This window comes from Polypterus senegalus, chromosome 17 (assembly GCF_016835505.1).
Source record: "Polypterus senegalus isolate Bchr_013 chromosome 17, ASM1683550v1, whole genome shotgun sequence".
NCBI lineage: Eukaryota > Metazoa > Chordata > Cladistia > Polypteriformes > Polypteridae > Polypterus > Polypterus senegalus.
The window spans coordinates 86,063,826-86,085,223 of record NC_053170.1 but is presented as its reverse complement, the minus strand read 5'-3'; the positions used below and the strand labels follow the sequence as shown (position 1 = coordinate 86,085,223).

Here is a 21,398-nt window from a genome sequence, read left to right as displayed (position 1 = left end):
GCCGTTTGTATTTGCGATTTCGTTCTTTTGGTCACTACCCACAGCTCATGACCATAGGTGAGGGTAGGATCGTAGATCGACCGGAAAATTGAGAGCTTTGCCTTACGGCTCAATGATAGACCAATGTAGAGCCTGCATCACTGCGGATGCCACACCGATCCGCCTGTCGATCTCCCGCTCCATTGTTCCCTCACCGGTGAACAAGACCCCGAGATACTTGAACTCCTCCACTTGGGGCAGGATCCCACCCCCAAAATCACATGAGATAATTAAAACCTGTGTAATCAGAAGGATGTCTCCGATCTCCAGAGCTATATTTGTGATGAACATCAGTGGAGGTCAGTGTCAGGAGTTTGCTTCCTCTCTGTGTGTCTGCCTGGGTTTCATCCACATCTTTGGTAGCTTGGATTGGATTAGCTTGGATTTATCCAGTAGATTTACATCGAGCCCTGTGTAAGTGTCATATTGATTAGAAGACTTCTTGTGAGGAATAAAACTTTTTTTTCTTTTCATAAAGATTGTGTTTGTCCATTTATGTAGCCGGGGTTTGGTGGTATTTCCCCCTCGTTTTGGAAGTAGTTATGGAGCTTATCAGCTTTTAGAACTCCCAGTTCATGATAGTACCAAAACCCCCAAGTCAGTGTTTCCCAACCTCGGTCCTGTGGCTCACCTGTGGCTGCAGGTTTTTGTTCCAACCAGATTCCTAATCAGTGACAACACCTGATAGCGCTGATCTCATTTCATTAGCTGGTATTATTTTTCTGTTATTCTACATTCAGAAAAGCATGATGATTTTTACATTTATAAGACATTTAGAAATATTTCTGCTTTTCATATAGATTTAAATGCTTAACTCTCTTTTGTTTTCATTATATTTTGCCCTTTTTCTGCGCAGTTTTTCCCCTTCGTTTTATCTTATTAATGACAATTAAAAATGAGCAGAGCAGACACGCTTGCGAATAACACTAAATAATCAAAGGCTGTAACTACGGTTCCAAGCCATCTATCACAATGTATATGTATTTTTTTTTTACCAAACTTAAATTTCTAATTTTTTTATTGTTCTCAAAACCCAGAACTTGGGAAATAACACATCACTTAATTAGCCCAGGCCAATTAGCCAATTAAAAACAGAAGCTGGTTGGAACAAAAACCTGCCACAGTGTGCCCTCAGGACCAAGGTTGGGAAACACTGACTTAGGGGTTTTGGTACTATCATGAACTGGGAGTTCTAAAAGCTGATAAGCTCCATAACTACTTCCAAAATGAGGGGGAAATACCACCAAACCCCGGCTACATAAATGGACAAACACAATCTTTATGAAATGAAAAAAAAGTTTTATTCCTCACAAGAAGTCTTCTAATCAATATGACACTTACACAGGGCCCGATGTAAATCTAGTGGGCAAAAAATGATATTTTATTATTTATAAAATAATAAGCAGGGAGAAAAGAACACACATATAGTATATAATCATAAAAGCATTAATTTTTTTTTCCTATAATAGGAAAAAATGGTACCTCAGTATACGTTCGCTTTGGAATAAGTCCAACTTAGTAAATGTCCTGTTTGGACGTGAAAAATTTTGCTTGGTATACGACCTTTGTTTGGAATACGACTCGAGTGCTAGAACACCGTGTGCTACCCTTGTTTACCTCTCGAGACAAAGCCACGACTGGCCACGAGCATCAGTACGCCAATTGCTAGCATTCAGTGAACAACCTGCGATATAACTCCATGTGAATTTTCATGTGATTTTGTGTTTTTTTGCATAAATTTGAATTGATTGTTGAAAAGTGTGAAGGTGGCATGCGTATCCGGGACTTGGCTGCTGCATACCATATGCCGAGAACGATAATATCTATGATTGTGAAAAACAAAGACGTTATTAAAAAGTAAAGTGAGGTTAAATTTTCATTTATTTCATCTAATTGCTTTTGTTTTTATATATTTTAGTATTAAGCAGTGTTTAAATTATTTTATACAACCCCATCAGTGTATAATATGCCAATAACAATAGGATTTTTTTCCATGGGAACGGATTAATCATTTTCCCTTTATTTCTTATTGAAAAAATTTGTTTGGTATACGTCCTGTTTGGTATAAGTCAAAGGATCTGGAACAGATTAAGGACGTATACCGAGGTACCACTGTACTTTGTTAATCCCCAAGTGGAAATTGTCTTTTCACAGGACCTTTGGGGGTCAGCCATTGTACACTACCAAGGAGCAGCTTTTCAGGTAAAGGGCCTTGCTCAAGGCCCAATGGAGTAGGATCCCTACTGACAGTAACCTTCCAAAAACGTGCGCAGATCCTTAGCCTGAGAGCCACTATTCCGCCCATAATCATGATGCCAATTAAGTGCCAGTCACAAGCAGGGCTGACTAAAGGTTTATATAGCATGTCCTATTAGTAAAGAAGAAATACACAAAACTCATTCAGCCTACAGGCCACCTCTAAAAAGTGAAACAAATTGAATTTTGCTAAGGAGAGGACAGGAGAAGATGCTTTTGTTTTCCTGCCATGTCACAAATGTGCACTTCAGGCTCCTTATGTGAATATTTCTTGGGAAGGGGGTCCATAGCTTTCATCAGATTCTTAAAGGGGTCCATGACGCAAGAAAGATTAAGAAGCACTGGTCTAGAGCTGGACAAAAAGATACCAAACTCGAAACTTAAGCCCGTTATCAGGTGACGATGTGCTGATGAATTTTTGAGCCAAATTGTGCGATAGAATGAGACGCTCTAGAGGAGCCCTTAAATACAGGAATTCTACAATTAATTAGGAATTCTTCTCATCAATTGCTATTGTAATGACCTATTTTATGATCTGAAAGATTAGCATCAGAACGGTGAATAATTAGATAGACAGACAGATAGATAGATAGATAGATAGATAGATAGATAGATAGATAGATAGATAGATAGATAGATAGATAGATACTTTATTAATCCCAAGGGGAAATTCACATAATCCAGCAGCAGTATACTGATACAAAGAAACAATATTAAATTCCACATAAATAACTTAGTTCCTAGAGTGCCAAGCCTACTGACGCTCACATCCAAAGTTTTTGGCTGTTTTTGTGAATGGCCTTGAGTGGCACATTGATGACATGCAATGACTCGGAAGAGGGGTTGACATGATGTATCTTGTATACCTGCTCAGTCTCAGGCACAGAAACTCATTTGTGTGGTCATCCATCCATTTTATTAACCAAGTGGGGGTTATGAAGGTTGTCTTATTTTCTTAACCCATTCAGTCCAATAAAGGGTATGAGGTGGGAGTCTAACTCTGCTGGTAAAGCTCTTTTTATTTAGTTTTCAAGATATTACAGACGCTACCAGTTACAGAAAGTATAACCATAAATATTTGCTATAATTTAGTTACAAATGGTTTGACCAAGGTTGAAGAATAAGGGAAACAATCTTCTTCTTCTTCTTGAGGAGTCGCCTGTGTCCGTGTCCTGGAAGTGCAGTAGCCTTCGATCTTCTAATGGATGATGTGTCCACATAAAACACACCAAACAGGCTTAACCAAGGGTGGAAAACTTGTTGTCTGCTACTTTATAGTCTAATGATAACATATAAAAAGAGGACTGTTGTTTGCACTTTTACCAAATATAAAAAGCAAATCTTGAAGTACCATTAAGTGCCACAGTTCAGTCAAAACAGAACAAGATGGAATTGGAAAATCGTGCTTTTTTTATTCCCCTTCTCAGTCTGGCTCTTCGTGGTGGTTACAATAGTTAATAGGAAATCCGCATCCAAGGCCCAGCTCATTTATTTCTTTAATAAACAGTAATCCTTTAGTTCTGGCTGAAATCCAGGTTATCCAGATGGGATTCTTTTAGGATTTAAAATGATCAGTAAAAGCAAAGACAGTAACTATTATCTGTGTTGCCATCTAAGAACCATTGTCAATGTCAAGAGAGCGTCACGTACACCTTCTCTTTGAGGTGAAAGGCACAAACAAGTAACATTGCCACCACAGACCAGCATTTGAAACATGGAGAAGCAGAGTGCACGGGATTTAAATGAAGCTGGAAATGACGCTTTCAAGCAAAACTGTTCCTCTGGCTGGCCATCAAAGCGGCCTGGCTCTCCCGCCGCTTTGCCTTCTTGCACTCGTGCCGCACTTTCCAGCACACGGCACTTGATAATAATAAAAGCAGTCCAGTAAACAGCAGCACCAGTCCAATTACCGAGATGATAGATCCGTGGGAATTAAAGCTGTAGGCCACTGCCGTCACCACGATGCCCGTGATCAGGATGAAGACGCCAAAGGGCACAGTGCACCGATAGCAGGACAGCTCAGCTCCCCCAGTCGCAGCGGTCAGCTGCACCTCACTGACCAAAGGGACGGTGCCCACTGTGCAGTCGTTGGAATTCGGTTTATCCATGTTTGCTGTCTCAGGTCCTTGGGATGTCTTCCTGATGTCTTTCATGGATGTCTTGGGCATGTCAGGCCTTTCCTGTATGTTTTGTCTACCACGTGTTAAAAATATTGGGGGTCACACATATCCTCACTTGTAATATTTGTTTTAAGGGTGATCCAACTGAAAAAAAAAAAAAAGAAAAAGAAAAATATTGGTTTGAAAATGGTAACCACATCCCAGTTTTGTTTTTTGCATTCATAAAGAATTACTTTGGAATGCTTGGAAGTCACTTCAGTTTGTTTGTCCAGTGCCTCCTGATAAGAAACCCCCCATATGACATACCATACAGCTAGTCTTGATATCTATGTATGCAAGAAAATGAGAATTGGGGTTGGGGGGGTCCCAGCTATTCTTGGATCTCTAAACATGAAAGTGTCGAAACATGGGCTCCCCACAAAGAAGACACTCGGAGTCTCAGGACAGGCAACAGAATTGACATTTACTGTACGACTACAGGCTGACTGAGCAAACAACTAAAAGCACCTCTTACATTTATGACAATTCTTATCACACAAGTCAGTATTCATCCTCATCTGACTCCTCAATATTTGCCTGCCCCTAATTTAATCTACCATCATCTCTCGGCTGGGTGGGTGTCAAACTCTTCTCTGTCCATCATATCTGTTTGACAGCCCCTACCTGCACACCCCCTTCTTACCAATTATTTACAGCCCAAGAGTTTACATTCCCCTCCTTATCAAGGGGCCCATCTCTGCTCAACTCTCCTTCACGTCCAGACTTTAACTTGAGAGATAATGCTGGTCTGTGGCTTATACAGGGTAATAAAAAATATACTGTTCAAAAAAATTAAAGGGACACTTTTTAATGAGAGTACAGCATCAAGTCAATGAAACTTGTGGGCTATTGATCTGGTCAGTTAAGTAGCAGAGGGGCTTGTTCATCAGTTTCAGCTGCTTTGGTACACTAGACGACCCCCAAAACAGGAATGGTTTCACAGTTGGAGGCCACTGACATTTTTCCCTCCTCATCTGTTTTTTCACTCATTTTTCATTTGGCTACGGTCAGAGTCACTACTGTTAGCATGAGGCCATACATGGACCCTACAGAGCTGGCACAGGTAGTCCAACTTCTCCAGGATGGCTCATCAATACGTGTCTTTGCCAGAAGGTTTGCTGTGTCTCCCAGCACAGTCTCAAGTGCATGGAGGAGATTCCAGGAGACAGGCAGTTAGTCTAGGAGAGCTGGACAGGGCCCCTTGTAGAAGATCCTTAACCCATCAGCAGGACTGGTATCTGCTCCTTTGGGCAAGGAGGAACAGGATGAGCACTGCCAGAGCCTACAAAATTACCTCCAGCAGGTAGGCCACTGGTGTGAATGTCTCTGACCAAACAATCAGAAACAGACTTCATGAGGGTTGCCTGAGGGCCCAATGTCCTCTAGTGGGTCCTGTGCACACTGCCCGGCACCATGGAGCTCAATTGGCATTTGCCACAGAATACCAGAATTAGTAACTGGCTCCCTGTGCTTTTCACCCTGAGCACATGTGACAGACGTGAAAGGGTCTAGAGAAGCCATGGAGAACATTATGCTGCCTGTAACATCATTAAGCATGACTGGTTAGGTGGTAGGTCAGTGATGGTCTGAGGAGGCATATCCATGGAGGGACACACAGAGCTCTACAGGCTAGACAATGGCACCTTGATTGCCATTAGGTATCAGGATGAAATCCTTGGACCCATTGTCAGACCCTGTGCTGATGCAGCGGGTCCTGGGTTCCTCCTGGTGCATGATAATGCCTGGCCTCATGTGATGAGAGTATGCACACAGTTCCTGGAAGATGAAGGAATTGATACCACTGACTGGCCCCCACACTCACTCGCCTGACCTCAATCCAATAGAACACCTCTAGGTGGGACGTTATGCTTCAGTCCATCCGAAGCCGCCAGGTTGCACCTCAGACTGTCCAGGAGCTCAGTGATGCCCTGGTCCAGATCTGGGGGGATATCCCTCAGGACACCATCTGTTGTCTCATTAGGAGCATACCCCCCCAGATGTTGTCAGACATGCACACAAGCACAGGGGTGTGGGGGGCCATACAAACTACTGAGGAAGATTTGGAGTTGCAGCAATGAAATTTTGGCAAAATGGACGAGCCTGCTGCATCATTTTTTCCCTTTGATTTTCGGGGTGTCTTTGTATTCAGCCCTCTGTAGGTTGATCATTTTCATTTCCAACAACCGATGTGGCATCCTTTCATTCCTAACGCATTACTATATCAGCCCATATCAGTAGAGATATCCGGCAGGATTTTTTTTCCCATTGATATCTGATGTGTTTTCAAAGTGTTCCTTTAATTATTTTGAGCAGTTTATATAGGCATGAGCTTTTTAACTACTAACTTTTACATCTTAATAAAATATAATGTCCTCTTTTTTTATGTGGTTCTAATACAGGGTGGTCCAGATCTAATTATGCAGATCCAGATCGTCTAGATGACTTTGATTTATGCGGGGACGATTCCAGTTCGGCGCAACAACGATTCTTCATGTCGTCAGTTCACACACTTCTTGATGGTCCGGGATTTTTTGGGTGATTTTCTATGTAATAAACTTAATAAGTTATAGCGTAATGAAATTTGCATAATTTGATCTGGACCACCCTATACTTTTCTAATACATAGAAATGACCAATTATAAGAATATCCATCCATCCATCCATTTTCTAACCCGCTGAATCCGAATACAGGGTCACGGGGTCTGCTGGAGCCAATCCCAGCCAACACAGTGCACAAGGCAGGAACCAATCCTGGGCAGGGTGCCAACCCACCGCAGGACACACACAAACACCAAGCACAATTTAGAACCGCCAATCCACCTAACCTGCATGTCTTTGGAATGTGAGGAAACCGGGCGCCAGAGGAAACCCACGCAGACACGGGAGAACATGCAAACTCACGCAGGGAGGACCCGGAAGCGAACCCAGGTCTCCTAACTGCGAGGCAGCAGTGCTACCACTGCCACCGTGCACGCCATTATAAGAATATATTTTTCTATAAATGCCCCTCACTTTGAGGCCATGTTTTTTTGCCGGAAATTACATCCTTATGATAAAGAATAAAAACCTAAAGGCGTCTTCAGGAAAAACGATCAGAAGGACTTGATGTTTTGCAAGCCATGTCAACAGACCCTAGGGGGTCTCCCCTCTAATGGGAATTCTGTTACTTGTAGGGATGCTGCTAAATGACACATTCTGCACTGTACTGTTGATAGCAATGATTCTTCTTTGTACTGATCTTGAGTGTGTGTGTTTGCAATGACATTGGTTGTTAGATGTTGTATCTTTGCTTATCTATTGGATCTGTGGACCAACATCTTCTGTTTTGTGTACTTTCCTGCTGTATGCAGATTTCTAGCCTGAAGAAGTTGCCTCAAAAGCCTGCATATTGTAATCTTTCTAGTTAGCCAATAAAAGGGGTCATTTTGCTTGGCTTCTCACTGCACCCATAATGGCTAACATGGTATAACACCCTAGTACCTCTGGGATAATAAAGTCTACCTAAACCTAAACCCCCCTAATGGGATACAAGGGGTTAAAGTTACCCTGTTTCAAAAAACTCTGAATAACAAAAATGAGAGGATCGCTAATGAAGGTGCATGGAGTGTTGTTTTTGCAATTTCAAGGTCGCTGTTCACAAACACCATAACATATCTGATTCTTTACCGGTGGTCCTAGCCAAACTCTAAGAGACACCCAAGGTAGGATAAAAATGACAATTTCAAACATAATGTTGTGGGGTATAGTTTTAGGCTATGTGAAGGCCAGTGATTATAAATATTAACTTATTTTTCCTTTACAAACATCCATTGGTGGGAGAAAAAACGACAAAATTTCAATTACAATTGAGAATATTCAGACTTAAAACCATTTAAAGGGAAGCACACATTTTAATATTTTAATTATCTGATGCAGGTGGTACTTCACAGTAAGGAAACCAATGTTAGAAAATGACATGACGTGACAACACCAATCTTGTTCATTATGTACTTCTACCTCATGAAGGATATCTTTACGTTTCTCATGAACACACAGAATTAGGGCGGCTCACACTAAATAATGAATTCCAGATGTTCTTTATAAAGTTGATCTACATTACATTTCACAGGTTTATGAAGATGTGCAAAGGTAGTGTATCCATGATTATTTTGCTATCTTAGATATTAAGCAGGAATAATGAATTTCTTGGAATAATGTAATCTATATATATATATAAAAACCAAATGCCACTGATTCACTCATCTCCCGAACCATGAGGACTTGGGACTTGAAATTTGGAATGTAGGTTACCCTTGGCCCATAGGTGCTCGCTAAGAAACGGTTTGAAAATATTTCGTGGTCCAAGCGCAAAATTTCTTACAGTTTTTTGAGACCCATTCACTCCATTTCTTTCTAAAATAAATTTCTTTAAAATAAATTAAAAATAGTATCATTTTTCTAAAGAGTGCAAGTTTTGTTTTGATATTTTCGAGTTTCCACAAAGTGTTTAGAATTTTCCATTTGTTTAAATTTTTAAAAATAATTCAGTTAGGTTATTCTAAGCATACTAAAGCAATTTTTTTTTTTGAGGATTTTGATTTTTATACTTTTTTATTTTATTCTTTTTCATACTTTCTTCACGAATTCTTCTACTAAGTTTATACCTCTTTAAATAAACCCGTAAAACTATGACAGAGGAAGAAAGGATTTATATTGACGAAGTAACGGTCCCTCACCCCGTGGTGCGGATGAGCGGTGATGCCGCGTGCCTGTTCTTCTCGCTGGCCTACCCTGTGCACGCCACCGCCTCAGATGCGCGTTCACATTGTTAGCCATGCAGGTCTCTAATACCTGGCGGAGGTTCAAGCCAATAATCCATGACGCGGACCGGCGACAACCGCACCAAGCCTCAGTACCTCTCCGAAATGTCCAGACCCGCAACCTATGACTGTTTAAGTCAGCTTATATTTAAGTAAACTATTTCAAGAAATAATTAGTAACCTACTGTGTTTCGTTTATGTGCTAAATCTTACCTTATGACCTTTACAGGACGTATACTGTCACTCTGTATATTTTAGAACACATTTTTCCTGTTGCTATCCCGTAGCAAAGCACGGGTATTCAGCTATAATAAGTATACTTAAGAGTGTTTCCAATAATAAAGATCCTTAAGGTGCTGAACACTCCTTCTTAATGCAGATCTCCGAAATGTTCCGTCGACAAGAGCGACTTTTAAAGGAAGACTCGGTAAAAGCGCAAGGCTGCATTGCTGCGCCTGTCATTAGGGCTCTTTTGAGATTTTGGTTTTAGTCTTCTAGCAAATCTTGAAGTCGTTCATATTCTGCATGGCTCATTTCTGTGCTCTTTTCGCTGTTCTGATTAAATTCACAGTACACTCTTAAAAATGAAAGATTTTTAATGGCACTGTGTTGTGTGGCTTTTACAATTACTTAGCAAAGAACCGTTACATTTTTGGAAGGGTTCTTTATACAGGTATATGAAACTGGTTACTTGAACTTTAAAAATAATACGTGGACAAAACAGAAGTCTTTAATGTCTAGCAGGCTGCCTTGTGTTATAATAGCAGATCAAGACAACCTGAACAAGCCTGTGTTCCTGCACGAGTGCAGCGAGAGTCTTTATAAAATCAGCGATCCACTGATGTTTCAAAAAGCTATTCAGAATTGTTTATGAAGCCTGTTACCGGTTTAAATAAATAAATGTTCTTTCTGGAACCTTCAGATGGATGTTCTTTTGGGAACCATAGAGGGTTCCCCTATTGTATTGCCCTAAAGAGCCACTGTGGCACCTTCATTTTTAAGAGTGCAGCACTCGTCTGAATAAGTCAACACGGAATAAAACACAGCGACCTTCTCCTGCCAGAACGACGTACGGCTTCTCTGATATCAGGCCAATAAGAGCAATCTCCCCTCGGGGATTAACAAAAAAATCAAATAAATGCGCCCGGGTGGAATTTAATGGACAACAAATGTTCAAAAAATATACATAATGTAATTTAACTGGAACATCACATTCTTACACACGCTGAAGGTAATGCAGGATCACAAGACAAAATATTTGAAAATAAACCTGAACATTCAGAATGGTGTGGAATATTGAAATGGCTTAAAATGTTAAAGGGGTTGATTAAAAAGTGTACAAGCAGAAAACGTGGACCCCATAGGTGAAAAGAACTGCATTTGAAATAAAAAAACTGGACACTGAAGAATGGAATTATTACTAATAATGCTATACATTTGAGGGTCTCATACAACCCGTATATTTAGAATTTGTATTGAATATTACTTGAAATTATTCAAAACAATATCTAAGGTTACATGTAGAAAAAAGATTCCTGCTGAAATCGGGGTGGCTGTTATTATTACTATCTTTATTGTTATGATGATGAGAAATTTTTTTTATTATGATTATTACAATGGACTTTCAAAAAGTTTCCGCACTTTTTTTTATTTTATTTATCAAAAATTTAAAAAACAAATGACATCACTTTTTTACTTCTTCACCTTCCTTTTTCGATGCCATTTTCCCAACGTCGTACGAACTTTTTAATGTCCAACTCCTCCCGCCTTCACTGTTTCCAACAAATATACGAAAGTGCGGAAACTTTGTGAACGTCCCTCATATTATTATCTGTCTGAAGTCTTTATTTAAGGCCACTTATAACATGTGACGTACGATGCGTTACATTCCTTTTGGTCCAAACAATTCATGCACATGACAGGTGAAGTGAGCTGCTCAGGGTCACACAGCGTCACTAACGGGGTTTGAAATCCAGTCAGTCTAACCACAAATATCCTGTGTTTTGGATGCGTGAGATTACGTCACATTTGCGAGTAATAAAATAAATACAGAATCGAATTTTAACTTAAAGAAATGCGCCGTCGTCGTGCACTGATTGTCGGTAAATCGTAGTCTGCATTTAAATATCTGTCCGACGACTTTATCCAAAGCCACTTAACAACATTTGAGACAGAATGCGCTTACATTTCATTTTTTCCTGAATTCAAGCACATGAAGGTGAAATGACTTGCTCAGGGTCACACAGTGTCACTAGCGCGATTTGAAGTGACTTGCTCAGGGTCACACTGTCTCACTAGCGCAATTTGAAGTGACTTGCTCAGGGTCACACTGTGTCACTAGCGCGATCTGAAGTGACTTGCCCAGGGTCACAGTGTGCCACTAGCTGGATCTGAAGTGACTTGGCCAGGGTCACACAGTGTCACTAGCGTAATTTGAAGTGACTGACTCAGGGTGCCATTGTAACGCCATTTGAATTACCTAGTTTATGGTCACAGTGTGCCACTAGCGGGATCTTAAGTGACTTGCTCAGGGTCTCACAGTGTCACTTTAGCGCGATTTGAAGTAACTAATTTATGGTGACACAGTGTCACTAGCGCGATTTGAAGGGACTTGCTCAGGGTCGCACAGTGTCACTAACGGGATCTGAACCCACAGCCTTAGGGTTTGCAATTCAAAGCTAAATAAGTTTAATCTCAAATATATTAAATTTTGGATGGATGCGATTACTTGAGGCGCAAGTAATACAAATTACTACACAATAGAGTTTTACTCGGTGTCGGCAAAGAGCAGTTTGCATTAACGGCTGACGCCTTAATTCAAGGCGACTGACAACATTTACGATACAATATGTTATATTTTCTTTTTTGGTTTTCCAGTTGTAGCAGATCAAGTGACTCGATCATGGTCACATAATGTCAGTAACGGAATTTGAACCCACAACCATGATTATCACCATGGTAATCACCGCCACCTTGCTTTCAAGGTGTTGCGGAGGTCGCTGCTACTCTCTCTCCCAACTCCCGGTAATTTTTTTGGACCCCGATCCAGTCACTGCTTCACGGCCAGTGCGGTGCACTTTTCACGTTCTCCCATATTCTCGTCAGTGTTCTCCGGTGCCTTCCCGAATCCCAAAGGACGTGCGTGATTTGTCACTTTTGATGTGACCATCAAAAGTGTCTGTTGTAAGATAAATTATGCCCTGCGGTGGACTGGTATCACGTTCACGGCTTGCTCTTGTCACATGAAACCTGTTGTGTACCTCCGCGACAATGCGTTATTGGAATAAGTGGGTTTAGGAAATGGAGGGAATTATAGAAACATACGGAATGACTTGAACGATCAGGAAGGGTATTTTGCAGAACTTAAAAATATTTTAAAGATAAGCAATCACGTTGCGCTGCAAACTGTGAATAATGAGCAGTCGTTAACAAAATGGTAATTTTCGCATAATTTAATGCTTATAAAAAATTACAGCTTGTAATGAGAGCAAAATTAACAGCTAAGATTTGAAATAAAGTCTGTTACTATTTACTCAGCGTTGAAGGCCATTTTTCGATACATTTAAATTTGAACTGCTGTGACACGGTACTGGGCGATAAGTAAAACGGAAACCCAGCACTGAAAATGCGACAGGCATTTGTAACTCGCCACCCCAGTGCTGGGGCCACTCGCGGCTCTTGTCTCCTTCGCAGCCCAAGTTAACTCACGTGAAGTCGCTTACCTCAGCCGCTGGCGCTCCGACTCACGGCCAGGCACACAGGTCACTTAAGATGGGAACGAAAAACGAAGAAAGCGATTAATATCCAAACAGCAAATTGTACAGAATTAACTCCGAACTGATTTTCTCCTTGAGATCTGACCATAACACGCTACTTGGAGAATCACACAAGCGACAGTTTGCGCTTCCACTCGTCTCTCTTTTTTCCTTCCAGGCTGAAACATTTGAGAGCGTCTCTGGCGGACTCGTGTCCCATTCATCAGCGGCCCCTGTGCGCCTCTCCTACTAGAGCAAGAGGGAGGAGGGAAGGGGGGTGGGGGTGTGGGGGGGCTTAGACTAGACTGCAGTTCTCAGACGGGAGTTCCTCAGAGCACTTGGATCAGCTTCAGCACGCGGTTATATTAGAAGGCGCACAAAATAACCCCGGCGCTGCCAAAGCCACAGCGCTCCGCTCGTACAGCCCAGTTTGTCAAGAGAGTGAAGGTCTGAGCCATGTTACACAATACAATATATCAGGTTTGACAGGCAATCACAGAATCATTCATAAGATTCTCCCTATTAAATAAACCGTTTTCATATGGACTGATAATCAAATGAAGACTATCTATCTATCTATCTATCTATCTATCTATCTATCTATCTATCTATCTATCTATCTATCTATCTATCTATTATATAGTGCCTTTCATATCTATCTATCTATCTATCTATCTATCTATCTATCTATCTATCTATCTATCTATCTATCTATCTATCTATCTATCTATCTATCTATCTATCTGTCTGTTATATAGCGCCTTTCACATAGATGCAGTCTGCTCACTTTTGTTTGTTCAGAGTTCACAATCGTCCCTGTTATTTGTCTCATTAGTGTAATGATAAATACAAAAAATTAAAATATATAAATCTGATTTAGCATAACTGTTCTAATTTCTGAGTGTTTATAATAAATGTAATATTTTGCTTCATGCGGTAGCAGAATGTATAAAAACAATAATAGCTGCGTCAAATATTTGAAATATTTACGTTCTTCTATTTGGTTAAAGTATTTCAAATATTTTCGATTGTAATAGAAATCTGTCATTTTTTACAGCCGTCAAGGACTAAGTCCCAAATGAAGAATCAAAAATAAGAAATAATGTCATATTCATAATCACTTACCATCGAATAGTTTAAAAGCGATACCTCATTTTCACCGTCTGGGCGTGGCCCTTTGGGGTCTAGGACCACCGATAAAAATTGGTATAGATATCAAAAATATTTTCATATTCGTGATGAGCAACCTGGGAACAGCATGCCTCTCTTAGCGATCCCTATTTGTTCGAACTTTGACTCCTGGTATTCCATTGTGCAGGGTTAAACCCCTGTGGTCGGTATTGGTTTACTGTTAGGTTGTTCCTACACGAAATATGGTCAAAGTTGGCCTAAAATTGAACGGTTTTCGGGTCTAGAGAGATAGCGTGTAGCCCCCAAAATCAGGACAAGATAAATGGTATATCGCACAAATGAGTCTGGCGACGCCAGACCAAAAAAGTGATTCCTATGCCTTCACAAGTAATACTTATGAACACAATAGGTCGGAAAATACTGCACAATCTCCCACTAGTTCTAATAACATGTATTCAGATCGTGATGTTTTCCTTTTCTCCCCACGTCGCTCGTTCTCCCGGAGTTCGAAAGGCTTACATCCACGTTCAAATTAAATGCATGTTAACATTGCTTTTTAACTCTAAAACGAAGCCAATGCACAGAAGAAAGTGGGCGTGGTCGTGACGGACCGGCTTCCCGTCCAGGGTGTGTTTCTTCCTTGTACTGGAGTCTGCTATACTGCAAAGGACGAGGACGGTCCGGTAAACTGCTAGGTCTAAACATTCGATTTGTAATCTTAACAAACAAACCTCTCCTTTTATATTAGAAATGAAACGTTACACTGCCCAGTTGGTGTTTGCTGATTTCTGCAGAAGTCTTTCTTGAATACATTTGAGCCGATGTTAGGGTTTCTGTCACACAATTTCCAGGCCAGCTCCGTTTGCATGTTTTTTGTCTCATCACAGACGTGCGTGGGAAGCTGACTTAATTCTGCCCTCTTTACCAGTGCCCACCCGTCCCGTAGCATAGCCTTCTGCTCCCGGAGGGTAGGTCGCGCTGTTACGGCCGGCCTGCTGCGTGTGCGCTGCGGTTTAAGGGAGAAATGGCGGGCGATTTAAATGTGAAACCACTAACTGATCTAACCACTCTGAACCCCAAATCTTGTTTGATATTATTTATATCAGGTTACTTTCAAATTACTTGTCCCTGACATAGGAATTTTAATAAAATAATAACATCTGACAAGCTTCAGTGTGCAGGGAGGTGACGTGATTAATCGGTTCAATCTGTATTTTATACGAGGGACGTTCAAAAAAGTTTCTTAACTGTTTTTATTAAGAATTTCAAAAACAAATTACATCACTTCTCGACATAGTCACCTTCCTTGTCGATGTAGCTTTCCCAGCGTCGTACCAACGTTTTAATGCCAAATTATTACTCCACCTGCCTTAACCAATACACATGAAAATACGAAAGTGCGGAAACTTTTTGAACGTCCCTCGTATAGTGCCTTGTACAGATGGCACCAGGTAAATTACAATGTAGCTCAAACACTTCATGCCCGCGAGCTGATACAATCTAAATAACTCGCAAAACAAAATCATATGCCACAACAAGAGTCAATTAAAAAAAAAATGAATTGAAAGGAAAACGTGACCCTTGGAGTTTTTGAAAATCAATTTTAACATCAGCAGAACTCAAAAGAAAATTCACACTTCAAATTAGAAAATTAAGTTTACAAGCAGTCCTTATTACAGTAATACACCACTCTTTTACAAAACGCTCCAGATTAAATGTCATTTTATAGAATTTGTATTCCAAATAAATTCTGGCCTTCACCAGAGCAATAAATATCTTGAGCAAGTCATGAATCCTAATCTCTAAGGAAATCCTGAGATGAGACTTTCTGTGAGATAATTTCAGGTCCAGCGAGATGAGACGTTTTGCCAAGAGATTGTGACAAGTCCCGCCCTCCTCTCAAACATTTACAACCCCGCCCACCGTCCACTTACTTCTCATATGTGCGAATGCTATTGTCGGACACAGTTCCTGTGCTCTCAGCTCCAAGCGGAGTTGGAAATAAAAGACAAAGAGTAGATGACAAAGTAGAACGTAGGAAAGAGGTTCAAAAATGTTGGCGTGATACACATGCAGAGTAAGTTAGAGATTATGAAAGTACTGAAATTCGAAAGTCTCAAAAAACTGATAGTAAAGACCGCATTAGCACTAACAAACGGAAATGATTACTCTGTGAAATAATGGAACATCGAATATATGGACATAGATGAAATGACACTGGTTGGCTTTAAACTTTAAGACGGAGACTTGTCGATCATCTAATTCATGTTGCCATCAGGGAAAACTAGTGTTTCTTCCCAATGAAGAGGCCTATCCGCAAGAATTAAAAGATTTGTTGTTTGGTGAAAGTGAAATCCACATATGTGAGTGGCAGAGATGCGAAGTGGCTGGGGCACAGTGCCCACCCAGGGTTGGTGAGTGAATTGAACAGGGGGCAGAGCCCCCTAGTTTGATTAAATTCTGAGATTTGTGAATTGCTAACTTTACTTGCCCCAATCAAGAAATTGCCAGTCTTCACCTTCAGATTGATTACATTTTGTTCCCAAAACATCATAAATAAATAAAGTTATCAAAAGACAAGTTGAGAACAGCAAAAATACTAAAAAAAATAAGTAAAAGAGGTTGAATTCTAAAACAGAATGAATAGCAATGCAAGATTCTATTTTAAAATGGGAATATAAGCCTAAAATACAAGACAGAAATGTTGGGAAGTGGGAATCATAATTCTTTGAGTGGGAAACTTATGTTGCATAGACAGGGTCGAGGGGGGTCTCAGGTGTTACACGGCTTGACACGGAGTGAACAGCAGACGTGATGTGAGGATCACTGGTCTGATAAATCAGCAGCGCAGAATCTGCTGTTGTGCCCTCAAAGCAGCTGAGGGGCGATGCCAGTGCATTATTTTTTTGTTTTTTTTGGAAAGCATCCAATCACGTTACCAGCCACCTTGGAGAGGTTTTTAATGGTGGGAATTAAATCCTAAAATTTAACTTTATTTATTTAGTTCTACAGGAGTTTGATCACAAATCTCAGTAAAATGTCTCTCTATTATAAAAAAAATCTCGGGAGGGAGATGAGACACGATCTTCTCGGAAGACACTTTGACGTCACGTGAGACAAGGCAGTGAGACAAAAGCATAGCTGCTGTACAGGCTTTTAAATGATCGACATGCAGCCCGACAAACAGAATATGCAGCTCGGCGGCAGCAGCAACAGCAAGACAGCTGCTAATTTGACCACAACTCCTTAACATGCGTTCAGCCCCCTCGCCATCACTACGTGAGCAGCATTATACATCGCGCGAGAAAGAGATTTAACCACGCCCGGGGCCGGAAATAAAGGACAATGAGTAGATGACAAAGTAGAACGCCATAAAGAATTCAAAAATGTTGGCGCGGTACAAATGCACAGCAGGTTAGAGGTAATGGAAGTACTAAAATTCCAAAGTCTCAAAAAAAAAGATAGGAAAGATTGCATTAGGGCAAAGAAACTGAAATTATTACTCGGTGAAATAATGGAACAGCGAAAAGAAATCAAATATATTGTTCAGATTTAAACTTTAAGTCGGAGACTTGTAGATCGTCTAATTTGTGTTGCCAGTGAGGATTAAAAGATTCCAAAAACATTGGCGCGCTATGAAGTCCCGTGAGATGGAGAATTTCAACATGAGATTCTTTCAAGTCACCCCTACTTACAACTATTTTCAAACAAGACCACGGTCATCTAACCTCTCAGTCGTGTGAATGCTTTTGGCAGACAAATGCTCTGCGCTCTCAGCTCTTATAAATTTTATCAGGACAATAATTTTAAACATTCTAGATGACACATCAACAACAAAGCAAAGAAGAAAGAGCATGGACAAACATTCGAGAAAGTCATTTTATATATTAGAGGGAAAGAAACGATATTCACTCACAGGCAGTTATACGTTGCATTGTTACGATGTAAGTCCAAACATGGAAACAAAATTCAATGTGATCTTGAAGAAACGTTAATTCCAAATATTGTTTTTACTAAAGTTTTAAAGTAAAAGTGAAAATAATGCATATGTAACAATTCCCATGAAAATAACAATCTCTTTAAATTGTATATCTGGTAAACCAAACCTGGGGGTGGGCGAGTGAAGGAGCAGGGGACAGAGCCCCCTAGTATAAAAACAAACATGGATTGAAATTAAGCTTTGAGTTTATATATATCAATCATTCTTAAACAGCCAGGCTCGAGGAGAGGGGGGTACAGCCAGTAAATTGCCTATGAAGCTCAACACATCCCATAATTTTTATTATAATTTAAACATTTATTTATTTCATTCATTTAATTTTTATTGTATTTTTTTAAATGTATCAATGTAATCTACGATTGTTAGAAATAAATACAGTCATACGAAAAATTTTGGGAACCCCTCTTAATTCTTTGGATTTGTGTTAATCATTGGCTGAGCTTTCAAAGTATCAACTTCCTTTTAATAAATGACATGCCTTATGGAGACAGTAGTATTTCAGTAGTGACATTAAGTTTATTGGATTGATAGAAAATATGCAACATGCATTATAACAAAATTAGACAGGTGCATAAATGTGGGCACCTCAACATAGATATGACATCAATACTTAGTTGAGCCTCCTTTTGCTCCTTTGAGCCTCTAGACGTCTCCTGTAGCCTTTGATGAGTGTCTGGATTCTGGATGATGGTATTTTTGACCCCATTCTTCCATACAAAATCTCTCCAGTTCAGTTCAATTTGATGGCTGCCGAGTATGGACAGCCTGCTTCAAATCATCCAATAGATTTTCGATGATATTCAAGTCAGGGGACTGTGACGGCCATTCCAGAACATTGTACTTCTCCCTCTGCATGAATGCCTTTGTAGATTTCGAACTGTGTTTTGGCTCATTGTCTTGTTGGAATATCCAACCCCTGCGTAACTTCACCTTTGTGACTGATGCTTGAACATTATCCTGAAGAGGTTGTTGATATTGGGTTGAATTCATCCAACCCTCGACTTTAATAAGGGCCCCAGTCCCTGAACTAGCCACACAGCCCCACAACATGATGGAGCCTCCACCAAATCTGACAGTAGGTAGCTGGTGTTTTTCTTGGAATGTGGTGTTCTTCTTCCACCAAGCAAAGTGCTTTTTGTTTTGACCAAATAACTCAATTTGTGTCTCATCAGTCCAAAGCACTTTGTTCCAAAATGAATCTGGCTTGTCTAAATGAGCATCTGCATACAATAAGCGACTCTGTTTGTGGCGTGAGTGCAGAAAGGGCTTCTTTCTCATCACCCTGCCATACAGATGTTCTTTGTGCAAATTGCGCTGAATTGTAGAATGATGTACAGATACACCATCTGCAGTGAGATGTTCTTGCAGGTCTTTGGAGGTGATCTGTGGGTTGTCTGTATCCATTCTCACAATCCTGTGCATATGCCGCTCCTGTATTTATCTCGGCCTGCTAGACCTGCAGGGTTTAACAGCAACTGTGCCTGTGGCCTTCCATTTTCTGATTCCATTCCTTACAGTTGAAACTGACAGTTTAAACCTCTGAGGTAGCTTTTTGTAGCCTTCCCCTAAACCAGGATACTCAACAATCTTTGTTTTCAGATCTTTTTAGAGTTGCTTTGAGGATCCCATGCTGTCTGTCACTCTTCAGAGGAGAGTCAAAGGGAAGCACAACTTGCAATTGACCACCTTAAATACCTTTTCTCATGATTGGACACCCCTGTCTATGAAGTTCAAGGCTTAACAAGATAATCCAACCAATTTGGTGTTGCACGTAATCAGCATTGAGCAGTGACAGGCATTCAAGTCAGCAAAATGACAAGGGGACCCACATTTGTGCACAGTTAGTTTTTCACATTTGATTTAATTTCATATGATTAAATACTACTTCACTAAAAATCTTTGTTCGGAAAACACCTCAGTGCTCAGATGTTCCTAGGAAATGAAAGACATACCACTGTTATCTTTTTTGTTGAAAGTAGAGTACATTATTATGCAGGCTGAGAGGGGTTCCCAAACTTTTTCATATGACTGTATATATAGACACATACATGGGTGTAGAATTTTGTATAAGAGCCCACACACCTTCTTCGCACCGGGACCCGGCTTTTCTCTTGGCGGCCCTGTAAACAGCACATACATTAGATGCTGAAACGCACAGATTCTTTCATCTCTGACACCGGACCCCCATACTTGGCCTGCTTTCTTTCATGTGCTACTTTTTAGTGGACTGTTAGCTCCAGCAAAACTGCCTGCTTGATTAATTGAGATGTAAGGGCCAGATTTGGCCTAAGTGTGGTTGCCAAGATGACATATTCTTGAAATTGATTATCTCTACGTATCACAAAAATATTATAAGCACATGAGAAAGCACAGTAAGTATTTCACTAAACATTAAGAGTTAGGATTAAAACGACTTATGCCCACATATTTTTTTATTGTTCTGTATGAGCTAGAAACCACTAACAGATGATTAAACCAAAGGTTAGTCATCCAGGAGAGCTGGAAAAGGATTAGGCCCCTCACTCAGAGAGGGAATGTGAACTCTTTGGCTGTAAATAATGGTAACAAGCGAAGAGCTAGCAGGGAGTACGGGTAGGCCTTGTCAGACAGACATGATGGACAGAGAGGGGTTTGACACCCCCTCAGCTGAGAAATAATGGTGGAATTAATTAGGGGCAGAACTAGAGCAGTATAGTGTTAGGAGTCAGATGAGGATGAAATAAGAATGTAATAAGAGCTGCAATAAATGTAAGAGCTGCCCATGGCTGCTCACTCATTGCATCGGGAGTGAATCTGTATGTGCGCCATACAATAAATGTAGATTCTGCTGAGACTCCGAGTGCCTTCTTTGGGGCTGAGGGTGCGCACACCAGTCTGCTTCAACAGGTTCTAAGGAATTGTAGTGCTCTACCTATAGGTTAACCAGGAGCTTCCAGTCCCAAACTGTTGTTGGCAGGATATCTGATGCCCTACATTGGCATTGTGACTTCTCCCTAGCTTTAACAAATGGCATCCTTAGCACTTGATCAGGAAGCCAGTGAATACCTGCCTTTTGCCAGTTCTTTTGGGCAGAAGCTTTAATATGTTCCAGTAATATTTTCTTCCGGCACAATGGGCATGCTGGTGAATCTTCTAGACCCCCGCAGAAGAGATTTACAGGGTGAGGGGGGATGCCATACGCCAGAGGTGTCCAACTCTGGTCCTGGTGGGCTGCAGTGGCTGCAGGCTTTCATTCTAACCATCTTCTTAATTAGTGAGC

At 40.6% G+C, this 21,398-nt stretch overlaps 1 protein-coding gene across 1 annotated transcript; it reads right to left on the bottom strand.

Moving 5' to 3' along the window:
- Positions 1-3,294: 3,294 nt before the first annotated feature.
- On the bottom strand, positions 3,295-13,273 carry tmem100a (transmembrane protein 100a). The gene is made up of 2 exons (XM_039740416.1): positions 12,976-13,273; positions 3,295-4,559 (listed from the first exon to the last, which is right to left on the bottom strand). Exon 2 carries the CDS (start codon positions 4,461-4,463, stop codon positions 4,059-4,061), a length of 405 nt encoding a protein of 134 aa, XP_039596350.1. The 5' UTR covers positions 4,464-4,559; positions 12,976-13,273; the 3' UTR covers positions 3,295-4,058.
- Between the last annotated feature and the right edge of the window lie 8,125 nt (positions 13,274-21,398).